General features: G+C 39.3%; 1 protein-coding gene across 1 annotated transcript in view; it reads left to right on the forward strand.

Moving 5' to 3' along the window:
• AGBL4 (AGBL carboxypeptidase 4) overlaps positions 1-25,397 on the forward strand; it is a 1,414,426-nt gene that overhangs the window by 1,066,692 nt on the left and 322,337 nt on the right. The window contains exon 6 of the mRNA XM_061120044.1: positions 4,354-4,393. Coding sequence (XP_060976027.1) covers positions 4,354-4,393 — 40 coding nt within the window. The remainder of the gene's footprint in view (positions 1-4,353; positions 4,394-25,397) is intronic.

The following is a 25,397-nucleotide window of genomic DNA, read 5'->3' on the forward strand; positions in this document are numbered from 1 at the left end:
TCTTAGGTTAAAATCGTTGCACAGTGATTCTTGAACATATACTTTTGTTTTTGTTTGCATATAGGACATGCAGACTTTGCAGTCTTGTCTTAAGAGCTACCAGTTAAAACAGTAGTCTACACTTATCTTCTTGGGCCACTAGATGGTGCACGCATATGTCTGTGAACTGTAGGTTAAAGGGGCTCGTCACCAGGTTAGATTCAATTCATCACCATAGGAGGGGCACAGGCAGTAGGCGCTGTAGGGATCTAGGAGAAACAGTGACCCTGTGCATGGGAGTAAAAGAAGGAAGGTTTCCAGGGAGGTGGATAGATAATAATATTGCTGCAGAGATGGTGGGAGAAAAATCATAAAGGTAGGAAACCCCAAAGCCATGACAGAGGGAAAGTCCTTTAGAGGAAAGGGTATGCTTACTTTCCTTGCTGACAAATCTCTCAGCAGTGTTGCAAGAGGGAATAATGGAATAGTTGAATCATTTGAACTAGATGACATCAAGCATTCCTTTTAGCCTTTGTGCTGGGCACTGGAAATATACAGATGAAATGACATAATCTTGTCTTCAAGCAAGGACCTCATGAGAGAAACAGAGAGAAGGAAACCAATAATTAAGACAGGGCATGATACAAAAGGGAGGTTTTACAAGACGCATTGAATGAATACAGTGTGAAATCTGAGTAAAGGAGAGGAAGGGGTTCAGTTGGGAGTTGACGTGCAAAGAATACCTCATGGTGGTCTTGAGACATGAGGAGAGAGCTCCGTGAAGATCTCAAGAGATTAGTTTAGAGAGACTAGGATGAGCAAAGGCATGGGGGTTTGAAAGGATAATGTGGATTCCAGGAATGGTTCAGCAGAGTTTAGCCATTCTCACTGAGGGCTACTGTGTGCCAGAGACTGAATAATAGATGTTCCAGGCCCTTAAGATTTCCCTCAAGCCCTGAAAATGGCAGTGTGTGAAGGCAGCTTAAAATCTGTTCTCTTAAATCCTAACTATCATTTGAGCCCTGAGGGTCCTGGCTATAGGAATTCTCAGAGAACTCTCTACACCAGAAGAGGGAGCCCACAAACCCAGTGCCTGTTTGCATTTTACTCAGAGTCACTGCCAGTATTTAAGTCTCACTCATTCGTTTTAAAGGTGTGAAGTTCAAGACTGGAGACACACAGTAAGTTATCCAAAACCACAGAGAGGAGTTAGGACACAAGGCCAGGTCTATTTGTGTTCCTCTCAGGTTTTCTTCCCTTTTTCTCTGCTGGACCCTGGATACTGAATCACCATTTAGAGGTGACTCTTAATTAAGAAATAGACAATTTTCATATAACTAGATCTCTTTTACTAATGGTGATTGTCACAAGACCAAGCTTATGGAAAAATGGAAGAACACATTGTATTCTTTCCTCATGTATGAAGGGCCAAGCCTACAGGCTGGCCTTGGCAAAGGCAGCTTGAGCCGATTGTACTACTAGCCTGGTTCCGTGTTTGGGAAAGAAGGCAGTCTGGCTCCAGCATTCCTTCCAGCTCTCGTGTGGGTGTGTGTTTCATTTCAGCACGAGGATATGTGCTCACAATGTAGGTCAGTGACATCTTGGAGTTGCATTGTTTGCTTGAAAATGTCAACTGGAATGAGTTATGAGCTGGCAGGAAAACAGGGATGTGTGATTGAGAAGACTCTGGAACGATACAGATCTGCTTTTCGGGCCCTGAGAAATCATTAAAGCAAGGGGTAGAGAGACTTTAAAGAGGTTCTGACCAGGACAGATGAAATGTAAATGGAAGAGCAGGGGACCACAAGGGCCAGGAGAATTCAGACCAGGTCTTATAAGGCAAGGATGAAAGAACTGGGAATATTTAACCAGGAGAGAAGATGACAGATCTTCTTCAGATCTCCAAACTTGTCACAGGCCAAAGCAACAGTGATTTCATAAGGAAACAGCTTTTAACCGTGCTCAAAATCGGGCAATTTGGGGTCACAGTTTCAATCCCTGGTCAGGGAGGGCTAAGATCTCATGTGCTGTGGCCAAAAGAAAAAAATTTTTTAATTTAATTGTTAAGAAATGAGTTCCCTGTCAGGAAAGGGGATAAAACAGAAGCTGTTTGTACAACTGGTGGGGATATTGCAGAGGAAATTCCCATCCTAGGGGCAGGTCAGACTAGATGACCTTTGAGCTCTGGTATCATAATTCTATGAAAAGGGACGAGGCAGCTTTTATAAACCAAGGATCACATGGTCTATAATAATGACAAAACCTCAATACAAAAATAGCTCTTTTTATCAAGCATCTATTAATTGGCAGGCATCATGCTGAGTGACTTACCATGTGCATTATCTTATTTTGAATCATCAAGTCAGGATTAGAACTGACTGAATTCTGGCTCTCTCATTTAACAAAGATGTGGTCTCAGGCAGGTAATTTCTCCTATCTGAATCCCATGGCCCTCTGTTGTACAGTACGAGCCCTGCAGGTTTGCCAGGAGTGTGAGAAGAAATGACACATCAAAGTGCCTGGTCTTGTGCCTGGTCCTTTGCCAGGCCTATATTTGGTACTCAAAAAATGTTGCTGCTTTCTCCTTTCTGCTGAAGCAGAATTTCAGGGAGCCATTCTAGGGGAGAGGCAAGATAAAGAGGGAAATGCAGGTGTGGTGAAATACGCCAAGGGACCCACTGAATGAAATACCAGATAGTCAGAAGCTCCTGCAGTGTGTATCCCAAAGCAACGGTTCTCAAAGTGAAGTTTGTTAAGACCCCTTTTTAAGGAAAAAAAAAAAAAAATACTAATGAAAACTGCTATTAATGGAAAATCAAGTGTAGGAAAGAGTCAGAGGTTGACAGAGGCTTAAGGAATCCTGACTTAAGTCTTACAGTGTGGAGATTCCTTAAAAACCTGGAACTAGAACTGCCATACTACCCAGCAATCCCACTACTGGGCATACACACTGAGGAAACCAGAACTGAAAGAGACATGTGTACCCCAATGTTCCTCGCAGCACTGTTTATAATATCCAGGACATGGAAGCAACCTAGATGTCCATTGGCAGACGAATGGTAAGAAAGCTGTGGTACATATACACAATGGAATATTACTCAGTTATTAAAAAGAATGCATTGAATCAGTTTTAATGACGTGGATGAAACTGGAGCCTATTATACAGAGTGAAGTAAGTCAGAAAGAAAAACACCAATATAATATATTAATGCATATATATGGAATTTAGCCAGATGGTAACAATGACCCTATATGCAAGACAGTAAAAGAGACACAGATGTAAAGAACAGACTTTTGGACTCCGTGGGAGAAGGTGAGGGTGGGATGATTTGAGAGAACAGCATTAAAACATGTATATTACCACATGTGAAACAGATCACCAGTCCAGGTTTGATGCATGAGACAGAGTGCTCAGGGCCGATGCACTGGGACGACCCTGAGGGATGGGGTGAGGAGGGAGGTGGGAGGGGGGTTCAGGATGGGGACACACGTACACCCATGGCTGATCCATGTCAATGTATGGCAAAAACCACTACAATATTGTAAAGTAATCAGCCTCCAATTTAAATAAATTAATTTAAAAAAACAAGTCTTTAAGAGAGTTATTTACCTCTGCCCCATCCTCAGCCTCCAATGCCTTCTTCTCCACCCTCAGTTTCCCATGACATCCAGTTCAGGACTGAGCTTCCCCCTAGGTGTGGTGTGATGGGGGTGGGGGAAGCCTACTGAGATGTTGATCACTTCAGCCCTTAGGGTCAGGACCAGTTGCCTCCAAACGTGAACAGCTTCATCCAGTGCCTGGTGTACCTGACAGATATTTTCTATGAACGTTGCATGGCACAAAGAGATGAGGATTCAGTTAGAGAAGGAATGGTTTCATCATCAGTAATGGAAACTGTCATAGCATTGTTGAGCACAGTTAAATAAACCAGCCCTCGGGAGTATCATGGTTAGAAAGGATGTTGACAGTGACTAAGGACAAGGCAAAGAGGGTTGCCAGGATATCAGACACTTAACCAGTATAGCCAGTGTGAGCAGGGAGAAATCTAAGGCTGCCCGGTCCAGAGGGATGAGCCTTGGCCAGGAGTCTGGAAAGGGACTTTCTTTGTGGCTATAGGTAAGCCACGTTCCTCTCAGGGCATCATTTTCCCTTAGTATAAGATGAATTTGACAGCTCTGATCAGAAAGGCCATCCATCCCTCCTTGTGTCTAGGGCGCAAGGCCTCTCTGCGGAAGCATGAGACCATCACCTTCTCCACAGCATGCCCTGCTCTGCATGTCTGGACATCCCCTTTGCATGTCCACCCTGAGCCCTAAGCAACAAGTTTGATTCTGGCTTAAATCAGTTCTCTCACAACGTGTTTTCCTTTGCAGCAACAGCGGCAGCTTGATCTCCTGACGATAACCAGCCCCGGTGAGTGGATGTGGCCTTTCTGCTTTGTCTTTTCCCTTGTTTCCCAGAGCAATGCCCGGTTGCTTATCCCAATGTAATTTGTGTCCTGCTCCTTTGGCTCCCTGAATGAACAGCAGAATTCCTGCATCAGGAATGATCCTTCTCCCCCTGTCCTCTACCCCACAGGCAGTTTCTTTTCTCTTCCCCAGCTCTGTGCTGCCTTCTCTTGACTCTGCATATAGCAGGGTGATACTATGATGCTGCTGCATATTCCAGGGCCAAGTTCTCCCCAGATCCCTCGGTGGATCCAAGTGTTAAGGAAGGGTTCTAGTCTCCTGAGACATGTTAAAATCATGGTGAATGGGGAAGCTGCCTTGTAAATGGCATGAAATGAAGGGAAGACAGCTCATGAAGAAAAGCCAGTCTGGGCAAGTGATCAGGTTTGGTCTCCTGTGACTTCTGTCACTCACCTTTAGAAAGGACAAGTCCCCCAGCAAAGCTGTGGCCCTTGGATTAAAAAGTTCTTTCTTCCCCCAAGACTGGCATCTAGCCTGGAGAGAAGTTGAGCATTTAGTCCATCAGAAGGTATTTTATTTTGATTTGGGAACTTAAGGCAAAACTGGCCAACAAGAGATGCTGTTCTCTCTTGGAATCCAAAGGGATGATGGTGCTAGCAATGAACATTCAAGAGTGGATATGGTGGTTCGTCTTTATCCACTGATGATGTTCAAAATATTTAATAGCTCTGGTGACTCCCTGCTGTGCTGGGCATTAACACTTTGGTTACTGGACTAGGGGGAGATGGTGTTCTGGGAAAAGGACTAGTGTGACAGAGTGGTCACATGGGTTGTGGGGGGGCTCTAGGAGTGGCTAATTACCAACAAATATGGAGGTATTTCAGTATTTTAGTAACCAGTATAGCTGTGCCATATCATCCCTGCCTTACACCCAGCCTGTTACTGTATCCAGGGCCAGTTGGCTCACTTACAAGGAGACTGAGAAATTGTCCTTTGCAGGTACTGTCTCAGCACAGAGGCTGGTTATCTATCTATGTAACTGAGGTGTAAAACAATGACTACAAATGTAAGTTGGATCCACCCAGGTCAGGTGACCTTATTATAGTTCCACCTAATAGAGCTCCTTGAACTTGAGACTTTAGAAGAACAAAGATGAACTGGTTTGGAAATGTTCAATATAACCCATAGAATGAACTGTGTTTAGCATGTATATAATTATAGAAATTCCAAATCATGAGCTAACCTAACTAAAATGGCTGTTGGGTGACATACCAATCCCTTCCCAGGAAGGTGTTGGTAAGGGATTATCTTTGTCTTGCCTGATTAGTTGCTGTCCTTCGAGATTGTGTTTTGTTCTGCCCACATATGCTGACCTAGTTTGCCTGCTTTCACATCCCAGTCTCATCTGGTCACAGCTTGAGATGATGCTGACATATGAATTGGAGAGGGTTCTTGTTCTGTCTTCAGTTGCTTGAGAAGGAGACTTTTAGACTCTTGTTAACTGCATTTCTTTTGCACTAGCTCTTTCTGTTCTTAATTGCTATGGCACAAACTCAAGCAGAATAGTTGTGACTCTCGGTGCACTCCTTTTGGGCAAACTTTTAAGCACTGCCCGAGTTTGTAGTAGTTTATAATGTTCCCTACTTTAAGGTGAGAAAAGACTATTTTCTGGGTCAAATCTTCTCAAAAGGCGTTTTGTGTCACACAAGTGTACAGTACTGCAAGTAGGCTGCATTTGTGTGATATGGTAAGATATGCACTTGTGAGATACTGATCCACACATCCCTCAGGGGTACAGGTAGGTCTGGGGGAAACTGAGCCCCCAAGGTAGTAGCCTCTACTCCAGTGTGCCAGACAAATGTTATCCATGTGTATCACGCCTAAGAAAGGTTAGGAAGGATTGCTAGATTATGTATTATCTAGACAGCTCTAGTCCACGTCAAAATCACTATTGTAACTATCTCTCACTTTCAAAGTCACCCCCATTCCCCACTTCACCAGAAGCCACCACGGCCAGCAAGGGGCTTGCTGCCTCTCTGGGAGTGCCAGTGGGAGGTCCCAGCTCGTTTGCACTCCTCACCAGACCATTCTCAACGCAGGACTGCAGTCTGATGCTGCCACTTGTCATCAACTAGTAGCCTTCAGAAATGCTGACTGGCAATTTGGAAGACTTAAAAATTGTCTTATCTTCTTTAAACTATTTTGTTTATTGTGAATAATTTTAAATATACAGAAAAGAGTAGAGATAAAAGGAAGAGTCATTTACTGCCCTCCCCCACCAAACACCTTGGTTTTATCATATCAGTGTTGTACCATCTATGCTACACAGTTCCCTATTTTAAAAAATATAGATCTAGTTGAGACTTCCCTGCACTCCTCGCTGATTGCATCTCTCTGCCTTCACCCAATAGGTAACCACTGTAATAAATCCAACGTATAACTGGTAGAACTGGCATTGTTTTACAAATTCCTATAAATGATGTCACACTATAAATGTCATTCTGTAATTTTTCCCTTATATTGTAGAGATTCATTCACGTAGATACATGTGGCTCTGGTTCAATTGTTTTTAACTGCTATATAGAATTTCACTTATAATTCTATCACAATTTCTTTTTTTCATTTTATTGATCGTGATTTAGATTATTTCCAATGTTTTGCAATTTTAAACAATGCTACTAGGACCATTTTATGCATAAGAATGAGAATTATCTTGAGCATGTAACTTGGAGAGGAATTACTGATTATATGCATCTTCAAATTTACTATATAGTGGCCAGTTGTTTTCTAAAGCAGTTGAACAAATTTATACTTCAAACTATAATAACAGCAAAGTACACTAGTTCCCATATCTCTGAATCCTCCACACTTGAAATCATCAAACTTATACATTTTTACTGGTTGTCATGATAAATGTGAAATGTTATCCCATTGATTTTATTTGTTTTAATTGTTTATCTATTTATTTGACTGCTTTGGGTCTTAACTGTGGCACACAGAATCTTTGTTGCATCATGTAGGATCTTTCCTTGTGGTGCTTGGACCCTCTCGTTGCGGTGTTTAGGCTTACTTGCTCTGTAGCTTGTGGAATCTTAGTTCCCCGGCCACTTCTCCTGCACTGTAGGTCAGATTCTTAACCACTGGACCAAAAGGGAAGTCCACCACTGTTTTTATAATATGTGTTTCCCTGATTACTGGTGGGATTGAAAATCTTTTCCTATGTTTATTGGCCACTTTGGTTTCTTCTGTGAACTGACTTTTTCATATCATTTGTGCATTTCCTGTTGGGTTGCTACTTTTTATTGATTTTTAATTCTTTATTATTTTGCATATTGATACTTTGTTGCTTAATATGAATTGTAAATATCTTCTTCAAGATGATGGCTTGTGTTTTCTGATTTATGGAAGTTTCTTTTTTAGTATTAGTATAGTTGAATATGTGAATACTGCTTTATGAGCTTTGCTTTTATGACTTATTTAAGAAATCCTTCCCTACCTGAATATCATATTCTCCTGTATTCTAAAAGTTTTCAAGTTTTACATCACTTTTGGATACTTATCTCATTTACATGACTGATCATTGTGTATGATATGAGTTAGGGATTTAATTTCTTATGTACATATGGATAGCCCATTATCTCAATACCGTGTAATAACTAGTTCATCCTTTCTCCCACTTATTAGCAGTTAAACATCTGTCATATATCAGTTTTCCTATATACAGGAAATATATCTGTTTCTGAGCTTTCTATACCATACTGTTTGTCTATCACTGTTAATCTGCATTAACCCCATGTCTTGCTTACAATAAATCTTAATTTTAATATTGTCTCATAATTGGTAGGGAGATATCATTTACCTTGTCCCATTTATGTTTATCTTTTGAAAATACAGTTATCCTTTCTTTTTTATAAAATCTAATAATCTCTGCCTTATGACAGATGAATTTAATCTGTTTACATTTATTATAAACACTAATATATTTGGACATATTTCTACTGCCATATTTGTGCTTTCTGTTTATCATTTATTTTCTTTTTTCTTTTGCCTTGCCTTATTTGGACTGAAAGTGAAAGTGAAAAATGTTAATCTATCAGTCATGTCTGTCTATTTGCAGCGCTATGGACTGTAGCCTGCCAGGCTCCTCTGTTCATTAAATACTTCAGGCAAGAATATTGAAGTAGGTTGGCATTTTCTTCTCCAGGAAATCTTCCCAACCCAGGGGCCAAACCCGGGTCTCCTGCATTGCAGGCAGGTTCTTTACCATCTGAACCAACAGAACACATTATTGTTTTATATATTACCTACTTTTTACCCCATCTCTAGATTTCAATGCTACAGATTTTGTTTCTAACCTTAACTGTTTACCTTTTGGAAATATACTTGACTATCCTTTTTTTTTTAACAAAGTCTGAAGTTATTAAAAATATCTAAAGTCATTCTTTCAGCCACAAAAAGAGCTTTAGCATGCTTTAGTTCAGTTCAGTTCAGTCGCTCAGTCGTGTCTGACTCTTTGCGACCCCATGAATCGCAGTATGCCAGGCCTCCCTGTCTCACCAACTCCCAGAATTTACTCAAACTCATGTCCATGGAGTCGGTGATGCCATCCAGCCATCTCATCCTCTGTCGGCCCCTTTTCCTCCTGCCCCCAATCCCTCCCAGCATCAGGGTCTTTTCCAGTGAGTCAACTCTTCATATCAGGTGGCCAAAGTATTGGAGTTTCAGCCTCAGCATCAGTCCTTCCACTGAACACCCAGGACTGATCTCCTTTAAGATGGACTGGTTGGATCTCCTTGCAGTCCAAGGGACTCTCAAGAGTCTTCTCCAACACCACAGTTCAAAAACATCAGTTCTTCGGCGCTCAGCCTTCTTCACAGTTCAAATCTCACATCCTTACATGACCACTGGAAAAACCATAGCCTTGACTAGACAGACCTTTGTTGGCAAAGTAATGTCTCTGCTTTTTAATATGCTACCTAGGTTGGTCATAACTTTCCTTTCAACGAGTAAGCATCTGTTAATTTCATGGCTACAGTCACCATCTGCCGTGATTTTGGAGCCCAAAACAATAAAGTCTGACACTGTTTCCACTGTTTCCCCATTTATTTCCCATGAGGTGATGGGACCAGATGCCATGATCTTAGTTTTCTGAATGTTAAGTTTTAAGCCAACTTTTTCACTCTCCTTCTTCACTTTCATCAAGAGGCTTTTTCATTCCTCTTCACTTTCTGCCATAAGGGTGGTGTCATCTGCATATCTGAGGTTATTGATATTTCTCCAGGCAATCTTGATTCCAGCTTGTGCGTCCTCCAGCCCAGCGTTTCTCATGATGTACTCTGCATATAAATTAAATAAGCAGGGGGACAATATACAGCCTTGATGTACTCCTTTTCCTATTTGGAACCAGTCTGTTGTTCCATGTCCAGTTCTAACTGTTGCTTCCTGACCTGCATATAAGTTTCTCAAGAGGCAGGTCAGGTGGTCTGGTATTCCCATCTCTTTCAGAATTTTCCATAGTTTATTGTGATCCACACAGTCAAAGGCTTTGGCATAGTAATAAAGCAGAAATAGATGTTTTTCTGGAACTCTCTTGCTCTTTCAATGATCCAGCAGATATTGGCAATTTGATCTCTTGTTCCTCTGCCTTTTCTAATCCAGCTTGAACATCTGGAAGTTCATGGTTCACATATTGCTGAAGCCTGGCTTAGAGAATTTTTAGCATTATTTTTCTAGCATGTGAGATGAGTACAATTGTGCAGTAGTTTGAGCATTCTTTGGGATTGCCTTTCTTTGGGATTGAAATGAAAACTGAACTTTTCCAGTCCTGTGGCCACTGCTGAGTTTTCCAAATGTGCTGGCATATTGAGTGTAGCACTTTCACAGCATCGTCTTTCAGGATTTGAAGTAGCTCAACTGGAATTCCATCACATCCATTAGCTTTGTTTGTTGTGATGCTTCCTAAGGCCCACTTGACTTCACATTCCAGGATGTCTGGCTCTAGGTGAGTGGTCACACCATCATGATTATCTGGGTCGTGAAGATCTTTTTTGTACAGTTCTTCTGTGTATTCTTGCCACCTCTTCTTAATCTTCTGCCTCTGTTAGGTCCATACCATTTCTGTCCTTTATTGAGCCCATCTTTGCATGAAATGTTCCCTTGGTATCTCTAATTTTCTTGAAGAGATCTCTAGTCTTTCCCATTCTGTTGTTTTCCTCTATTTCTTTGTATTAAGGAAGGCTTTCTTATCTCTCCTTGCTATTCTTTGGAACTGCATTCAAATGGGAATATCTTTCCTTTTCTCCTTTGCTTTTCACTTCTCTTCTTTTCACAGCTGTTTATAAGGCCTCCTCAGACAACCATTTTGCTTTTTTGCATTTCTTTTCCATGGGGATGGTCTTTATCCCTGTCTCCTGTACAATGTCACAAACCTCCATCCATAGTTCATCAGGCACTCTGTCTTTCAGATCTAGTCCCTTAAATCTATTTCTCACTTCCGCTGTATCATCATAAGGGATTTGATTTAGTTCATACCTGAATGGTCTAGTGGTTTTCCGTACTTTCTTCAATTTCAGTCTGAATTTGGCAATAAGGTGTTCATGATCTGAGCCATAGTCACCTCCTGGTCTTGTTTTTTTCTGACTGTATAGAGCTTCTCCATCTTTGGCTGCAAAGAATATAATCAATCTGATTTTGGTGTTTACCCTCTGGTAATGTCCATGTGCAGAGTCTTCTCTCGTGTTGTTGGAAGAGGGTGTTTGCTATGACCAGTGCGTTCTCTTGGCAAAACTCTATTAGCCTCTGCCCTGCTTCATTCCATACTCCAAGGCCAAATTTAACTACCTATTAAATACTGCCCTGTCACCACCTAGTTATTATCATTTAGACTTTTAAGTTAAAGTTTTTCAAAAAAGAAAAGCAATGATGATGATGATTAAGAGCCATTTGACTTTTCCTACACAGCTTATAAATTTTTATGTTCTCTTATTTATTGCATCTCAAGATTTTCCTGTTACCTTACTAAAGTGAATCCGTTAATAGCTACTTTAGTGAGAGTCCTTGGGAAGATATCTTAATCTGTATTTGTCCTTATTTTGACTTCTCTTTGGAATGATAGTTTGGCTAGGTATAAATTCTAGCTTGAGGAGGATTTCCCTTTGTACGTTGAGGATTTTTTTTCTTTTTTTTTCTGACATCCATAGTTGCTAATGAGAAGTCAGCCATTATTTGTTTGCAGTAACTTATCTTTTCTTGGGTAGCTTAAAGATTTTTCCTTTTGATCTTTATGCTCTACTTTTTCATTTTAATGAGTCTAGATGTGAATTTATTTCTATTTACCCTTCTTGGTATTCTGAGTACACTTTCTGCCTGAGAATCAATGTCTTTCTTTAATTTCGAGAAATTATCAGCAAATTACCTCTTCAAATATTGCTTTCCCTTCATTCCTCTTCTTTAATAATTTTTATTAGATGAATGTTGGATTTTCTCAAGTTGCCCTCCATGGTTCTTTGCTGACTTTTCATAATTTTTATAATTTTATTTTAATGCACTGATTCTGAGTTACCCAAAAGTAACTTGAATTCATATTCACTTTTTGACCATATCTAGTCTAGATTTTTTCCTGTCTTTTTCAATATTTCAATGACAATCTATTTTTAATTTCTGAGACTTCTAATTTTGTTCATATCCACCTGCTCTCATTTTATTTCTGCCTATTCTGTTTCATAATTTCTTATTCTGTCTTCATTTGTTTCTTCAAACATCCTCAATATGCTTATTTTAAAAGCTTTGACTGTTTTATAAAATAAGTTTCATCTGGAGTGAATTCAAGTTATAACTGTTGATTTTGTTTAGTATCATTTTTAGCATTTAATTTCTTCATGCATTTTGAAATTTTAATTTGTAATATCACTTTGAGAAGGAAGTTTTCTGTTACTCTTTGTCCCCATCCCTGACCGCCCCCACCCCAAAAAAATAAATCTCCCACTATACCCACATATCCCTATGTGTTGATTTTTGCAGTTGACTCTACCCATAATTTCAGTACAGAACCTTACAGATACTGGGGGTATGTCAGATCCAGTGACAAAAAGTCAGTAGGATAGCTTGGCATTGCTTCTGATTGCTATGTCTATATCCCTCACTTCTCTAGGCCTATATAGCACATAGGAGCTATCTCCCAGAAAATTCTGCACCAGGCTTTTATTTTTCTAGGCTCCTTCCATAACTGGGAAGCCCCACCCTTGGTCCTTGTTCTAAGCATAATATCTTATCTCTGGTCCTCATCTCCTATAGAACACTTTAAGGAGTCTCACAGAAGTCCAAATTTCAGCAGCTACTGACTGCTTCTAGATCCAGATTTCAATAAGCAAGTAGCCTCAGGAGCATGTATAGCATTTTGCATTTGTGCTTTTCAGTTTCATGGAGCTATGTCTCTTGCAATGGAGCCTAACTATATCTTTTCATTTCTTTTTTCATGTATTATTCAAAATTACCATTTGATGGGAATGAATGGGTTTACTGAAGCATGAACTTATTTACTCATTTGGCCCAGAAGCCCAACTGTAGTTTTTTCCTTACTTTTTGAAGGTTTATTCTAGTATAACCTCTTCAATAGAAGGGAGGCAATATGAGCAAATATTTTTCTCCTACCCAGGTGAAACTTTTGCCACCAGATTGATAAAAGAGACTGCTACTTTTGGCATATATATATATATATATACAAACATGTGTGTAGTTTTTAAAATAAAGTTATAATGATCTATGTAAACTGTTACATTTGAATATGATGTGAACATTTCTCAATATTATTAAATATCCTCAAAGAGGGACTTTTATATAGCTGAAACACATTCTATTTTAAATGTATCTCTTGTTGTATATTGGTTTGGCACAGTCTCTAAGTCATGTCCCGCTCCTTTGCAACCCCATGGACTGCAGCCTGCCAGGCTCCTATGCCTGTGGGATTTTCCCAGGAAAGAATACTTGAGTGGGTTGCCATTGCCTTCTAAAATTATTGCATATTAGTTATCCCTGATGATTTAGTTATAAATAACACCAGAGTGAACATTTTTGTATAAATATTTTTGTGTGCATCCTTAATTGTTTCTTTAGGAAAAATTCCTAGAACAAGAATTACTGAGAGTAGGTATACATAGTTCACTAGTCATGACAGTCTACATTACATTGAAGTAACAATGATATCAAAATTACAGAGACTTAAAAACACCGCTGTATTTTTTACTTTTGATACGTGTCTTTCATGGGCTGGCGTAAGTTCTGCTCTACATGATTTTCACTCTGGCACCCAGACTGGCCAAGCATCCTCCGTTTGGAACATTGCTGTGTCTCAGTTTGGGTTCCCTAAGAAGCCAAACTTGAGACAAAGATTTTCATTTCAATACTTTATTTAGGACGTGATCCCAGAGACCTTGTTGAGGGATGGAGTAAGATTTGAGAAAAGGAAAAAAAAAAGTTAAGAAAGATTCATTATCAAGCAAGCTACCACTGTTGGTAACTGGAATTTAATCCTTCAGGAGAACCCTGGAAGTCAGTAGAAAATAAGCCTCAGAGATATTCCTGAGGGGCAAAGGTGTGGGAATGAGGGTGTGGGTGTTAATTTCCTGACAATTCTAATCTCCTTGATGCATGGACATAGCAGATTCCAGTGGCCAGAGAAAGTCCTCAAGAGAAATTTACAGATGTCAGCAATTGGAAAGTATTCAATATGTGCAGAAATAGTAAGTGCCAGGAGAATATGTGAGATTTCAGGAAAGTACTGGCAGCACCTGCCATTGGGTCATCAGGGCAGAGGGGAAAGGGAGAGAGAGTGAGTCATGTACCTTCTCTTAAAAATTTTTAGAAAGGGTCACTTTGGCCCAATTTTCCTTGGTCAAAGCAACTCATATGACAACTTCTAATTCAACAGGGTAGAGATGTTGACTCTTCCTGCATGGAAGCGCACTGCAGTGAGAAGAGCTAGAATATTTGGTAATGGTGAATATACCTTTTTACACTTCTAGAAAGATTTTTATGTTCCCACAATCAAGTTAAGAGTCCTGATCATAGCTTTAAATAAAAATAACAGCTTTACTGAGATATAATTCACATCCATAAACTCCATCCTTTAAAGTGCACCATTTACATTAAATAGAGTGTACCATGTAGTGGTTTTCAGTATATTTACAGAATTGTACAATCACCACTAATTCCAGAACATTATTATTACTCCAGAAAGAAACTCTGTACCCATTAACAGTCATTCCCCATTTTTGCCTTCCCCTAGGCCCTGCAACCACTAATTTACTTTCTATCTCTATGGATTTGCCTATTCTAGGTGTCTCATATGAATGGAATTGTATAGTATGTGGCCTTTTGTGACGGATGCTTTTTTTACTTAACATAATATTCTCAAGGTCCATCCATACTCTAGCATATGTCAGTACTTCACTCCTTTTTGTTGCCAAATAATATTCCATTGTATTGATATATCATAATTTGTTTATCCATTCATCTATTGATAAACATTTCAGTTGTCTACATTTTTGGCTATTGTGAATAATGTCACCATAGACATTTGTGAACAAGTGAAAACCATGTTTTGAGTTCTCTTGAACATATATCTAGGAAATGAATGGCTGGACCATTTGGTAAGTGTTGAGGTAAACATTTTGAGAAACTGCATAAGTGTTTTCTAAAGTAGCTCTGTCATTTACATTTTCATCAGCAGCATAGGGTGCTTCCAGTTTCTCCCCATCCTCTCTAACACTTGTTATTATCTATCTTTTGATTTATAGTCATCCTAGTGGGTATGAAGTGGTATCACATAGTTTTGGTTTGTATTTTCCCAATGACTTATGACGTTAACTATGTTTTAATGCGCTTATTTGCCATTTGTGTATCTTTTTTGGGAAAATGTTAGGCAAGTTTTCCCTTACTGATATCAATTAGGTTACATTTGTCTTTTTATCATTGAGTTGTAAAAGTTTTTAAATATGTATTCTGAGTACAAGGTCTTTTGTCAGATATATAATTTTAAAATATGTTTTCCTGTTCCATGGCTTGTCTTTTCACTTGCTTGATGGCATTTAAAAAAAAAATTTTTTTATTTTGAAGAAGTTCAATCTATCTATTTTATTGCTTATGCTTTTGGTATCATATCCAAGAAAACATTGCCAAATATCACAAAGATATACTCCTATGAGCTAATTTTTGTATGATATGAGATAGGACTCCAATTTGTCTATTTGCATGTGATTGTCCAGTTTTGCTAGCACCATTTGTTGGAAAAACTGTTCTTTCTCTTTTTGATTTATCTTGGCACCTTGTCAAATGCTCATTAACTTTTTGATGGTGTAGACTAAAAGGACAGATTTAGGAAGGATCTAAACATCAGCATTCAGTGTCAAAACTGTGTTAGGCACTTCACATATATTTTTCACATAATTTCCCCCACTGTCCCATTAAACAGGCATAGTCTTTCCTGATTTGCTGTTGAGAAATGAAGGTGCTACACAGTTAGAATTGCCCACATACATGCAGTTAATAAGTAAATGCTGGAGTCAGAATTCAAATCCAGCTCTCTCTGATTCTGTATCAGAATGTTGCTTTTTCTATTGCTACATAAGAATACTACTTCCTGTGTGATATTGGCCCACAGAGTCTTCTTTCTCAGACAGAATTAAAGCTGACCTACTTTGCTGTTGATAAGGAAAGTGTGCAATGTCGGGCCCATCACAGGCATGGGTCTTTTCCACTAACGAGGCTACATCCTGAAGAGACAATTGATTTTCTAAAATATTGCAGAAACCTCCAGAAAAAATCACAGCTAGAATGGTTTCTGATTGCAAATATGCACAAAAAAATATTTTTATCACCCCTTAACCTTGTTAAAACAATACTTAGGTTATATGGTGATAGGTGATAGACTAAACCTGGTGATCATTACATAACAACTTTGGACTTTATCTCCAATGAAAGTCCCCCATGATGTAAATGTAGCCACTCTGAAGACTAAAGGAACAAAAGAGCCCAAACTAGCCATTATTCCTGCTTCATGGCCATCTTCAGAACCAGCATAGCCTGTGGAGCCAGTCCAGGGTGGCCACGACCGAGAGAGAAGCCAAGTCAGGGAACTCCTGACCTCATAGCCAGCAGTTAGCAGCAGAGTGGATATGCACTGGGAGGATGGTTCAAAAACTGTATGTACATCATTAAAACAACTTTAAAGAGATCTTTAAAGGAGATAAATAAATTGTTCCTAGTCCCACAGCCTTAGCACAATACAAAACCTAATTCTATTTATACATTTTCCTTTTCAGTCCTTGTCTATATGCAGAAACATATTTACATAATTGCAATCACAGTAAGTTTTTATGTACATCTTTTTTCACTTAACATTATTTCATAAACAATCTTCATGTCGCTATGTAGTTTACATACTTACCATCTCTTTATAATAACTTTCTCTATTAAAAGATAGCACATGCCCATGGTGCAAATTTTGAAAAACACAGATAAGTTATAAAGATGAAATATCAGTTATCTCCCAGAGGCAATCACTGTTTAATATTTTAACACATTTACTTCTTTGCCTTTTTCCTATGCATGTTTAATTTTGTTTTACATAGCTGAGATCATATAGAATATAAAATTTTATCCTGACTTTTCACTTAATATTACAACAGAAATATTTTCCCATGCCAATGATGTTGGATATTTAACTTGATTTTATTTTTCCATCTTATGAATAATTTACCAACCTTTGTGTATACATTTGTGTCTACATTTTAGGTTACTGTCTCAGGATAAATTACTAGGGATGGAATTACTTAGATCCATGAACATTTTATGAGCATTTTAAAGGCACACTTATTTTTAAAAGCTCTAGACTGTTCCATCTTTTATATGTAGCCTGGTTTACAAAAATACATGTCTTATTGTTGTACATTTGTGCTATATCCAGATGTTTTTCTCTTATAAATGACTCTACCATAAAATTATTTGTGAAAAAAACTTACTTTTTTTGCATAAGTTTTTTTTTTTGTTTTGTTTTGGCTATTTTAAAAGTAGAATTTCTGGGCCAAAGAGCATTAATATGTTTAAGGAATTATTAAGTCTTACTGCCAACTCATTTTCCAGAAAGGTTGTATCAATTTACCTTCCCACTTCCATCCACCAGCCTATATCATTCTTGTCAACAATGAAAAACAACAGCATCGGGTGTTACTCAGAAGATTTATTAAATCTAAGTAAACAAATTCCAGAATCTGAAAAACATTTAAAGGCAGAGAGAAACGTGTTTGTTCTCATAGTCGCCAGGAGACAAACGAATTAACTATGTTCCTAGAATATTTCTCCTGGGAAATCTTTATAGGATGCCATATCCCAGGACTCAGGTGAAGAGACAAGGGCCCCATCCTGAAGTCTCCAGGTGGGTGGACTGTGCTCTGAGAAGGTGATCTGGAGGCATGGTATCCAAAACGCCATAGCTAATCAGCATGAGGTTGGTCAGGTAAGGAAGGAGCTAGCAAGACGTTGGCCATCAGACTGAATGCAGGCCAAGAGGAACTGAAATGCAATACACAGAAGGGAAAATTAAGGCCTAGGAATTATATAAGTAGGAGTCTTTAAACACAACCTAAATTGCCTTAGGCAAAAATAAGTAATTCATTAGTTCATAGGTAATCCAGAAATAAATCTGCCTTCCTGTGCATCTTGATATAGAGCTTCTGAGACCCAGCTTGTTTTCTTCTTCTCTTAACTCAATTTGCTCTTAACTGCATTTCCAGGCCACATGTTGTCTCAGGATGGCAGAATATACATTCTCCCAAATTCTAGTCCAGTAGGAAAAAGCAAGAGATGCTCATCCAGAAGTCCCAACAGAATCGGTTGCTTCATTCTGTGATTGGGTCATTATGACTTCATCTTTAAACAAGTATCTGTGCACAGGGGAAGCTACTGTGCTGATTGGCTGAGAGTTGAGTTATAAAAATCATCCATGCTGGCTAAATTGAGGCCTGACATTCCCTGGTGGCTCAGTTGGTAAAGAATCCGCCTGCCAAATGCAGGAAATGCAAGAGATTCTGGTTCAATCCTTGGGTCAGGAGAAGGAAACAGCAACCCACCCCAGTGTTCTTGCCTGGGAAATCCCATGGACAGAGGAACATGGCGGGCTACAGTCCATGGGATCTCAAGAGTTGAACACAACTTGCAACTAGACCACCACCATTACCTGGAAATGGCCCAGACCAACTGTGTAAATTATACGGTCTGAGAGTAGAGCAAACATTTATCTCTTCTGTAGCAGCCCTTCTGTTGAAAACGATAGACTCAACAGGGGTTTCACATCTAGAATCTCTGGGCAGAGACAGGACTCATCATCAAATGGAGACTGTTCCCTTGGACCCAGGGAAGGCCTTTCTGGTTAAAGCTAGACCCATAGAAGTAGCTAGGAATATTGGGACTAGACACCAGGTCCTAGGATAGCCCCCAGAGAACAGGACCTAAGCTTAACAGACATAGAGCTGGATGCCAGGCTTATCTGGAAGTCAAGTTTCAACAGTAGTCAAAGTATGGTAACCAGGTAGACCTGACTTCCAATCTTGATTCTCTCATTTCTTGGCTCCATGCCCTTAGGAAAATTGTGTAAATACTTTGTGACTTAGTGTTCCATTAAATATGGGTGCATCTATTGAGAGCATCATAAGATATTTATCTTTCATTTTACTAATGGTATGTATCATTTATTGAATCGTCGCACACATCGTTGCACACCAGAAATAAATCCCATTTGATCATGGTATGGCGTATGATCCTTTTTAATGTGCTGTTGAATTTTGTGTGCTAGTTTTTTGTTGAGAATTTTTGCATTTATATTCATTGAGGAGGTTGGCCTATAGTTTTCTTTTCTTGTAATGTCCTCATCTAGCTTGATATCAGGGTAATGCTGACTTCATAAAATGAGTTATGGAGTGTTCCAGTATTCCATCCTCTTTAGTTTCTTGGAAGAACTTGAGAAGGATTGGCATTAATTCATCTTTAAATGTTTGGTTGAACTCATCAGTGAAAAAAATCTGGTCCTGGCTGTTCTTTTTTGGGAGGTTTGATATTACTACATCAAACTCCATAGTCACTATTAGTCTGTTTAGATGTTCTGTTTCTTCCTGATTCATTCTTGGTAGGTTGTATGCTCCTAGAATTGTATTTCTCTTTTTTCTAGCTTATCTAATTTATTGACATATAATTGTTCATAGTAAGAAGTATCTTAATATGCTCCAAATGAATACAAAAGCAGGTATATGCTCTCTGAACTCTTAATTCATTTATTTATCTACTTATTTATCATACATGTGTTCAACAGTAGGGTAGAAGTAGAAGAGCAAGAGATTTGAGGTACATACATCCATGATGTGTTCACATCCTACATCTTCCACTTGCGGTTTGACCTTGGGAAGTTCCATTAGCTTTCTTGTGCTTTACTTTCATTTTTACCATCTATAAAAGCACAGGATGGTGATACCACTTGTTAGAATTTTGTGAAGATTAGATATGATATACGTAAAGTGGTTACAATAGTAAATTGCATGACCTATAGATTTTAAATAAATAAATGCTATTGTGATTGCATTGCTTTGTGACAAACTATGCCAAAGCTTAGCAGTTTCAAACAATAATCAATGTTTGTTATTTCACACAGTTTGTGTGGATTATGAATCTAGTAGCAGCTCAGATAGGTAGTTTTGGCTCAGGATCTCTCATAAGGTTGCAATTAAGATGTCAGCCAAAGCTGTAGTTATCTGAAGGCTTGAGTAGGGCTGGAAGATCATCTTTCAAGATAACTCATTCACCTGGATGGCAATTTTCTGCTATCTTTTGCCAAAAGGCCTCTGTTCTTTGCCACATAGGTTTTTCGATAGGGCTGTTTGAGTATCCTCACAATATGACAATTGACTTCCTTCAGAGTGACTAATCAAAGAGACAGAAGGAAGAAGCTGCAGTGTTTTTTATTACAGTCTGGGAAGTCATACCTTGTCATTCTAATAATAATCTATTAATGATACAATTCAGTCTTTTCATTATGGAAAGAGACTATACAAGGACATGAATACTAGGAAAACCTGAGAATCATTCAGGGCCCATCTTGGAGACCAACTACTAAAATGCTAATAATGATTATTATAATTATCAATACTATATCTTTGGTTCCTTTCAGACCCAGACTTGCCTTTTTTAGTCCTCCAAGGATTCTCCCCTTCCTCCCAAGATATATGAGTAACGGCCTGGCTTTTAGAGATTGGCCAGTGTTTCTGAGAAAAAGATTAAGAATTGTCTAGCTTCTATATCTTTCACAAATAAACAGCTACATTTGTCCATCTGAATCTTTCGTACTAACATTAATCTAAACTTTAAGGGCCTTTGCCTTGGTCACAAAAGTGAGAAATATTTTGGTTCACTGGACTAAGAAAAATAAGATCTCTCATTTAGGAAAAGAAGGTTGTGTGTCCCATTGTCTAATTCCCAACTTATATCAAAGCCTTTCGCACTTTTGGTAAATGGATGTTGGACTGCCACTGAGTAGAGGCCAGCTGTGGTCCAAATACATGTATTTAGAATTCCTAGAGATGGGGACACAGTGGCGTGTCAGAGAGGGTGATGCATTATCTTTCATCCTGTTGGTCTGAAATAATATCAAGGACAGTGATGAGAATAGACCTCAAGAATGTGGGATTTACTAACTCACCAATGCCAGTGCTTACTCAGCACTATTGGAACAGAAAAATAGAGTGTCACTATGACCAAAAAAAAAAAAGAGAGAGAGTAAAAATAAAGAGAAATAGAGGAAGAAGGAAAGAAAAAGAAAGAAATTCTAGGTAGTATTCAATGAAAACTTTGGGATTAGCTGAACCAGGGTTCAATTTTAGACAAAATGCAACCTCAGAGAGCTTCAGCTCTTTCATCCTAAGTTGGGCTGCTAATACTGACTTCAAAGTGTTGTTGTATTAGTTGAAGTAATACATCTGGCTTAAGTAAAGTCCTTCTTTGAGGATGGTCACTGCAGATAACTTACTTGTTTTTCTTACTTATTTGGCACCAGCTTATTAGGTTGGGCTTCCTTGGTGGCTCAGATAGTAAAGAATCTGCTTGCAATACAGGAGATACATGTTCAGTTCCTGAGTCTAGAAAATCCCCTGGAGAAGGCAATGGCAACACACTCCAGTATTCTTACCTGGAGAATTCCATGGACAGAGGGCCTGGAGGGCTAGAGTCCAGGAGGTCGCAAGGAGTCAGACACGACTAAGCAAATAACACTATTAGGTTAGTCTCTGAAATGCCAGAAAGCCTTGCCTTTGGCACCTGCGGTACAATTTCCTTACTTCCAGATGATGGCTGAACTACTGTCTTATAAACCTGATATTCGTCTCTCTAGAAACAAGCAAGCAAACAAAAGACAGGGAAGAGGGGAATCAGCCCAGCTCAGATGAGTTCCATTCTTGGATGGATGGCTGGATGACCTGCAGAATGTTTCCCTTCTGGTAGAGATTATTGGAAGACTGGTTTGTTAGAGAAGAGTTTAATTGCAATGATGAAAGGAGAATTGGTGGTTTTCAGCTGCTTTCAGGGGAAACAAAACAAGTTTTCCACATCTAGTGTAATTAAATTTGTGAGGTGGGCTCAGTTCCAGCCTTAAAATGTACACTGGAAAGCATCTAATATCACTTCACTACACTGTCTTAGAGACCAGGACCTCATGAATACATCCCCCCATGCTCTGGCCTCTGCTCATGTTTTATTCCGTAGGGTTAAATGACAGGGGCTGTCTCAGGAACATGTTCATGGTATTCCCACTAAGTTCTCTGCCCTGACTCTCTCTCTCCTTTTTTTCACTCCAAATCCCTGGATCTTTCTTTCCTTCCTCCATGAAGGTTCAAAGGAGTGGCAACCTAACCACCTTCTCTTGACTGGGGGGGATAATGAGAGTGAGTGGCAATAATGGCCACAGCTGGATTTGATATAGCACATTACAATGGCAAAATCAAGCACTTTGTTTAAATAACACAACGATGCTATGAGGTTGGCATCTTTATCTCAGGACAATGATAAAATTTGTCTAAGTTCACAAAAGCTTCTAGTTGGAAAAATCAGAGCTTAAACTCAGGTTTTCTGACTAACATCCAGTGGACTTCTGTGTTCTCAGCCAGTCACAAGTGCTGGCTCATCCAGAGTGTCTGCAGAGAGATGAAAAGGAAAAGCAAATGAGAGAAGAACTCATTTACTGCAGAAATAGGTATTAGGATAAGAAACAGTTATGGAGCCTGAGATAAAAGTTAAAATTTTCTGTGTCCACACAAAAAATTAAGCAGAAAGATCAGAGCAAAAGCAGACACCAAACCCCACCCCTGTGTATAACAAGCTAATTTAGTAATCCAACACTTCTTAAATTCACTGTGCCTGACTTTGAGTGCATGCATGCTCCGTCACTTCAGTCATGCACAACTCTTTAAGACCCTATGGACTATAGCCCTCGAGGCTCCTCTGTCCATGGGATTCTCCAGGCAAGAATAACGGAGTGGGTTACCATGCCCTCCTCCAGGGATCTTTCTGACCCAGAGATTTAAACCCCATCTCTTATGTGTCCTGTGTTGGTAGGCGAGTTCTTTACCACTAGCACCACCTGGGAAGTCCACCCCTGCCCTTACTGAACCACAAAGCCAGATGATTCTGGGATCTGGCAGGCTTCAGGAGGGCTAAGCAGCCTCAGTTGAATGAATGGGGTGCTATAGAGTCTGGGACCTAGAACCAAGCAGGCCATCACTGCCTGCTGAGCCTAGAAAGCCAACTACATGATTCCCTGTAAAATCCTTCATTTGTTCTCAAAGTCTGTTCCCTGGATCACTTGTAACAAAATTACCCAGGGTTTTGTTTGTGGTTTTGGGCTGGCTAGTTCACTGAACTCCAGACAGGGGCTGCTGGGAGAATGTTCTAAGCACAGAGCAGAGCTGTGGTATCAAAAGACAAATATCAAAAAGCATTTTAAAGAACTATGCAGTGACTTAACCAGAAAGTGCGTTTTCCAGAATAATGAGGGCCAGTGAAGGTGAGGAATGTCAGGTAAGAAGTAGCAAATGAGAAATACCCAGAGCAGTGCCATCCACAGACTGGTGCTGGTGTGTCAACTGTTTGTCAAAATCAGATAAGGATAGAAATTGAGGAAAAGTATTTAGAAACTTTATCAGCAATTTGACATTGCTTCTGCATCCAACTTCATGATCAGTGGACTTTTCCAAATTATCATTTTGTGATTAGAAAGAAGGAAGCACTGGTATAAGAGAATTCAGGAAATATCATCCAATATAGACATCCAAATTTTTATGCAGTCCTGACACACATTTGTACAAGTGGTTTAGGTTTATTAAAGATGACGAAGGCCAGTTTTTAATCACAAGACCTGGCACATAGTAGGTGACTAGAAATGAACTTAATAAGAAGGCCATTTTCCTCTTCATCAGCTATCAATCTGAGTAAGTCTTGTGACCCACCAGCCTGAAGTCTGAAGTACTGCTCCCGCCCACTTCATTAATGTCCTTTTAAGATCTGGCTGTTCTAGGCTGGCTCACCTTTTGCAGAAACCAGGGTTCTCCTCCCAACTACCTGGAGCCTAAGTGGTGTTTGGTAAAGTTTAAACAACCCCATGTAGGGTGGTTGAAAAGCAATCTCCATTTCTTTTGAATAAGAAGAAAGAAAGGACAAAAAGACACCTCCCCCTTTCTTCCACTTGCTCATTAGGATTCTGGGTTACAGCAGTGGTGCCTGGCCACTCTAATTGGATCTGCGCGCATACAGGTCTGCGAGGCTCCATTGAACGCTGACATTTCTAACTAACTGACCTTTTCAGGACCACTGGTAATGATGAGTGTGCAGCAGCATTGTGTAGACACAATACGGCAGACTTCACAGTGCCTAAAGAATGTTGGATTGAAAACTATTCAGAATTCCCAATCTCGAGTTAGCAAAATGAGAGAATTGGGTCCCAACATTCATCAGTGTATTATTGTACAGGTATCGATTTCAATGCCCTTTCATTTCTTTGGGAAAAAAAATGTTATATTATAAAGGTCTAAATTAACTTTTGTTCTGTTATTTTTTTTTCCCTGTACCTATAAAAAGGTCAGATGCATTCATAAGCCTAGGGTGGATTTGCTGGATATAAGCACAGAGATAGCAATCAACCTTCACATAACCTTTAAGAAGACATCGGCTCTTCCATGAACAATAATTGATGTACTCATTAAGGCCGTGAAATTCTTCAGGACTCACCTAAAGGAGAACAGTTATAGGGGCCAGTGGCAAAAATGTTGTTCAGAGCAATAAGATAATGATGCAGATATTCGAAATGGTTGTGATCCGTTCAGTATTGCTGGGACAGGAAGGGGACTTAGAAAGGAGGGTAACAGGATGGGTAAGGAGAACAGCAGACTTCACACCGCCCAGCAGGGACAACATTGGCTCGGCCCAGACAAGATGGGATGTGATTTCCAAGTGTCTCCTGGGTCCACAGCAGAAAGTTAAAATCTTTTTCTCTCTGTAAATGAAGAAGGAGCATTATGGATTTATCAGATCCACTGTCTTCCCTCTGAGAAAGATGTGGAAGTGACAGCTTTTCTGACACTACCAGTGATAAATGTTTGTTTGGCCCTTCCTTTGTGTCCTTCTGGAGAATTATACTTTTCCATTTGTATCCAGTTCTAAAATTAGGTTGCCAAAAGACTATGTTTTAGAAGTATTTATGAGCACAGCCCATGTGCCATGTTCTGCGCTTAATACTGAAAGGAATCTAAAAATTGTCTAATTTCATTTCTATTGACTTCCATCAAGCCAGTAAATATTTCATAAACATTTTTTGTGTTAAGAACTAGGTATAAAGAGACAAATAAGATGTAATCTCTACCCCCAAAGGCATTTACAGTCCAGAACTCTCTGCATTTATTTTGAATATGAGTGTTGAAGGTCTC

The sequence above is a fragment of the Dama dama genome, chromosome 20, assembly GCF_033118175.1.
Source record: "Dama dama isolate Ldn47 chromosome 20, ASM3311817v1, whole genome shotgun sequence".
Classification (NCBI taxonomy): Eukaryota; Metazoa; Chordata; class Mammalia; order Artiodactyla; family Cervidae; genus Dama; species Dama dama.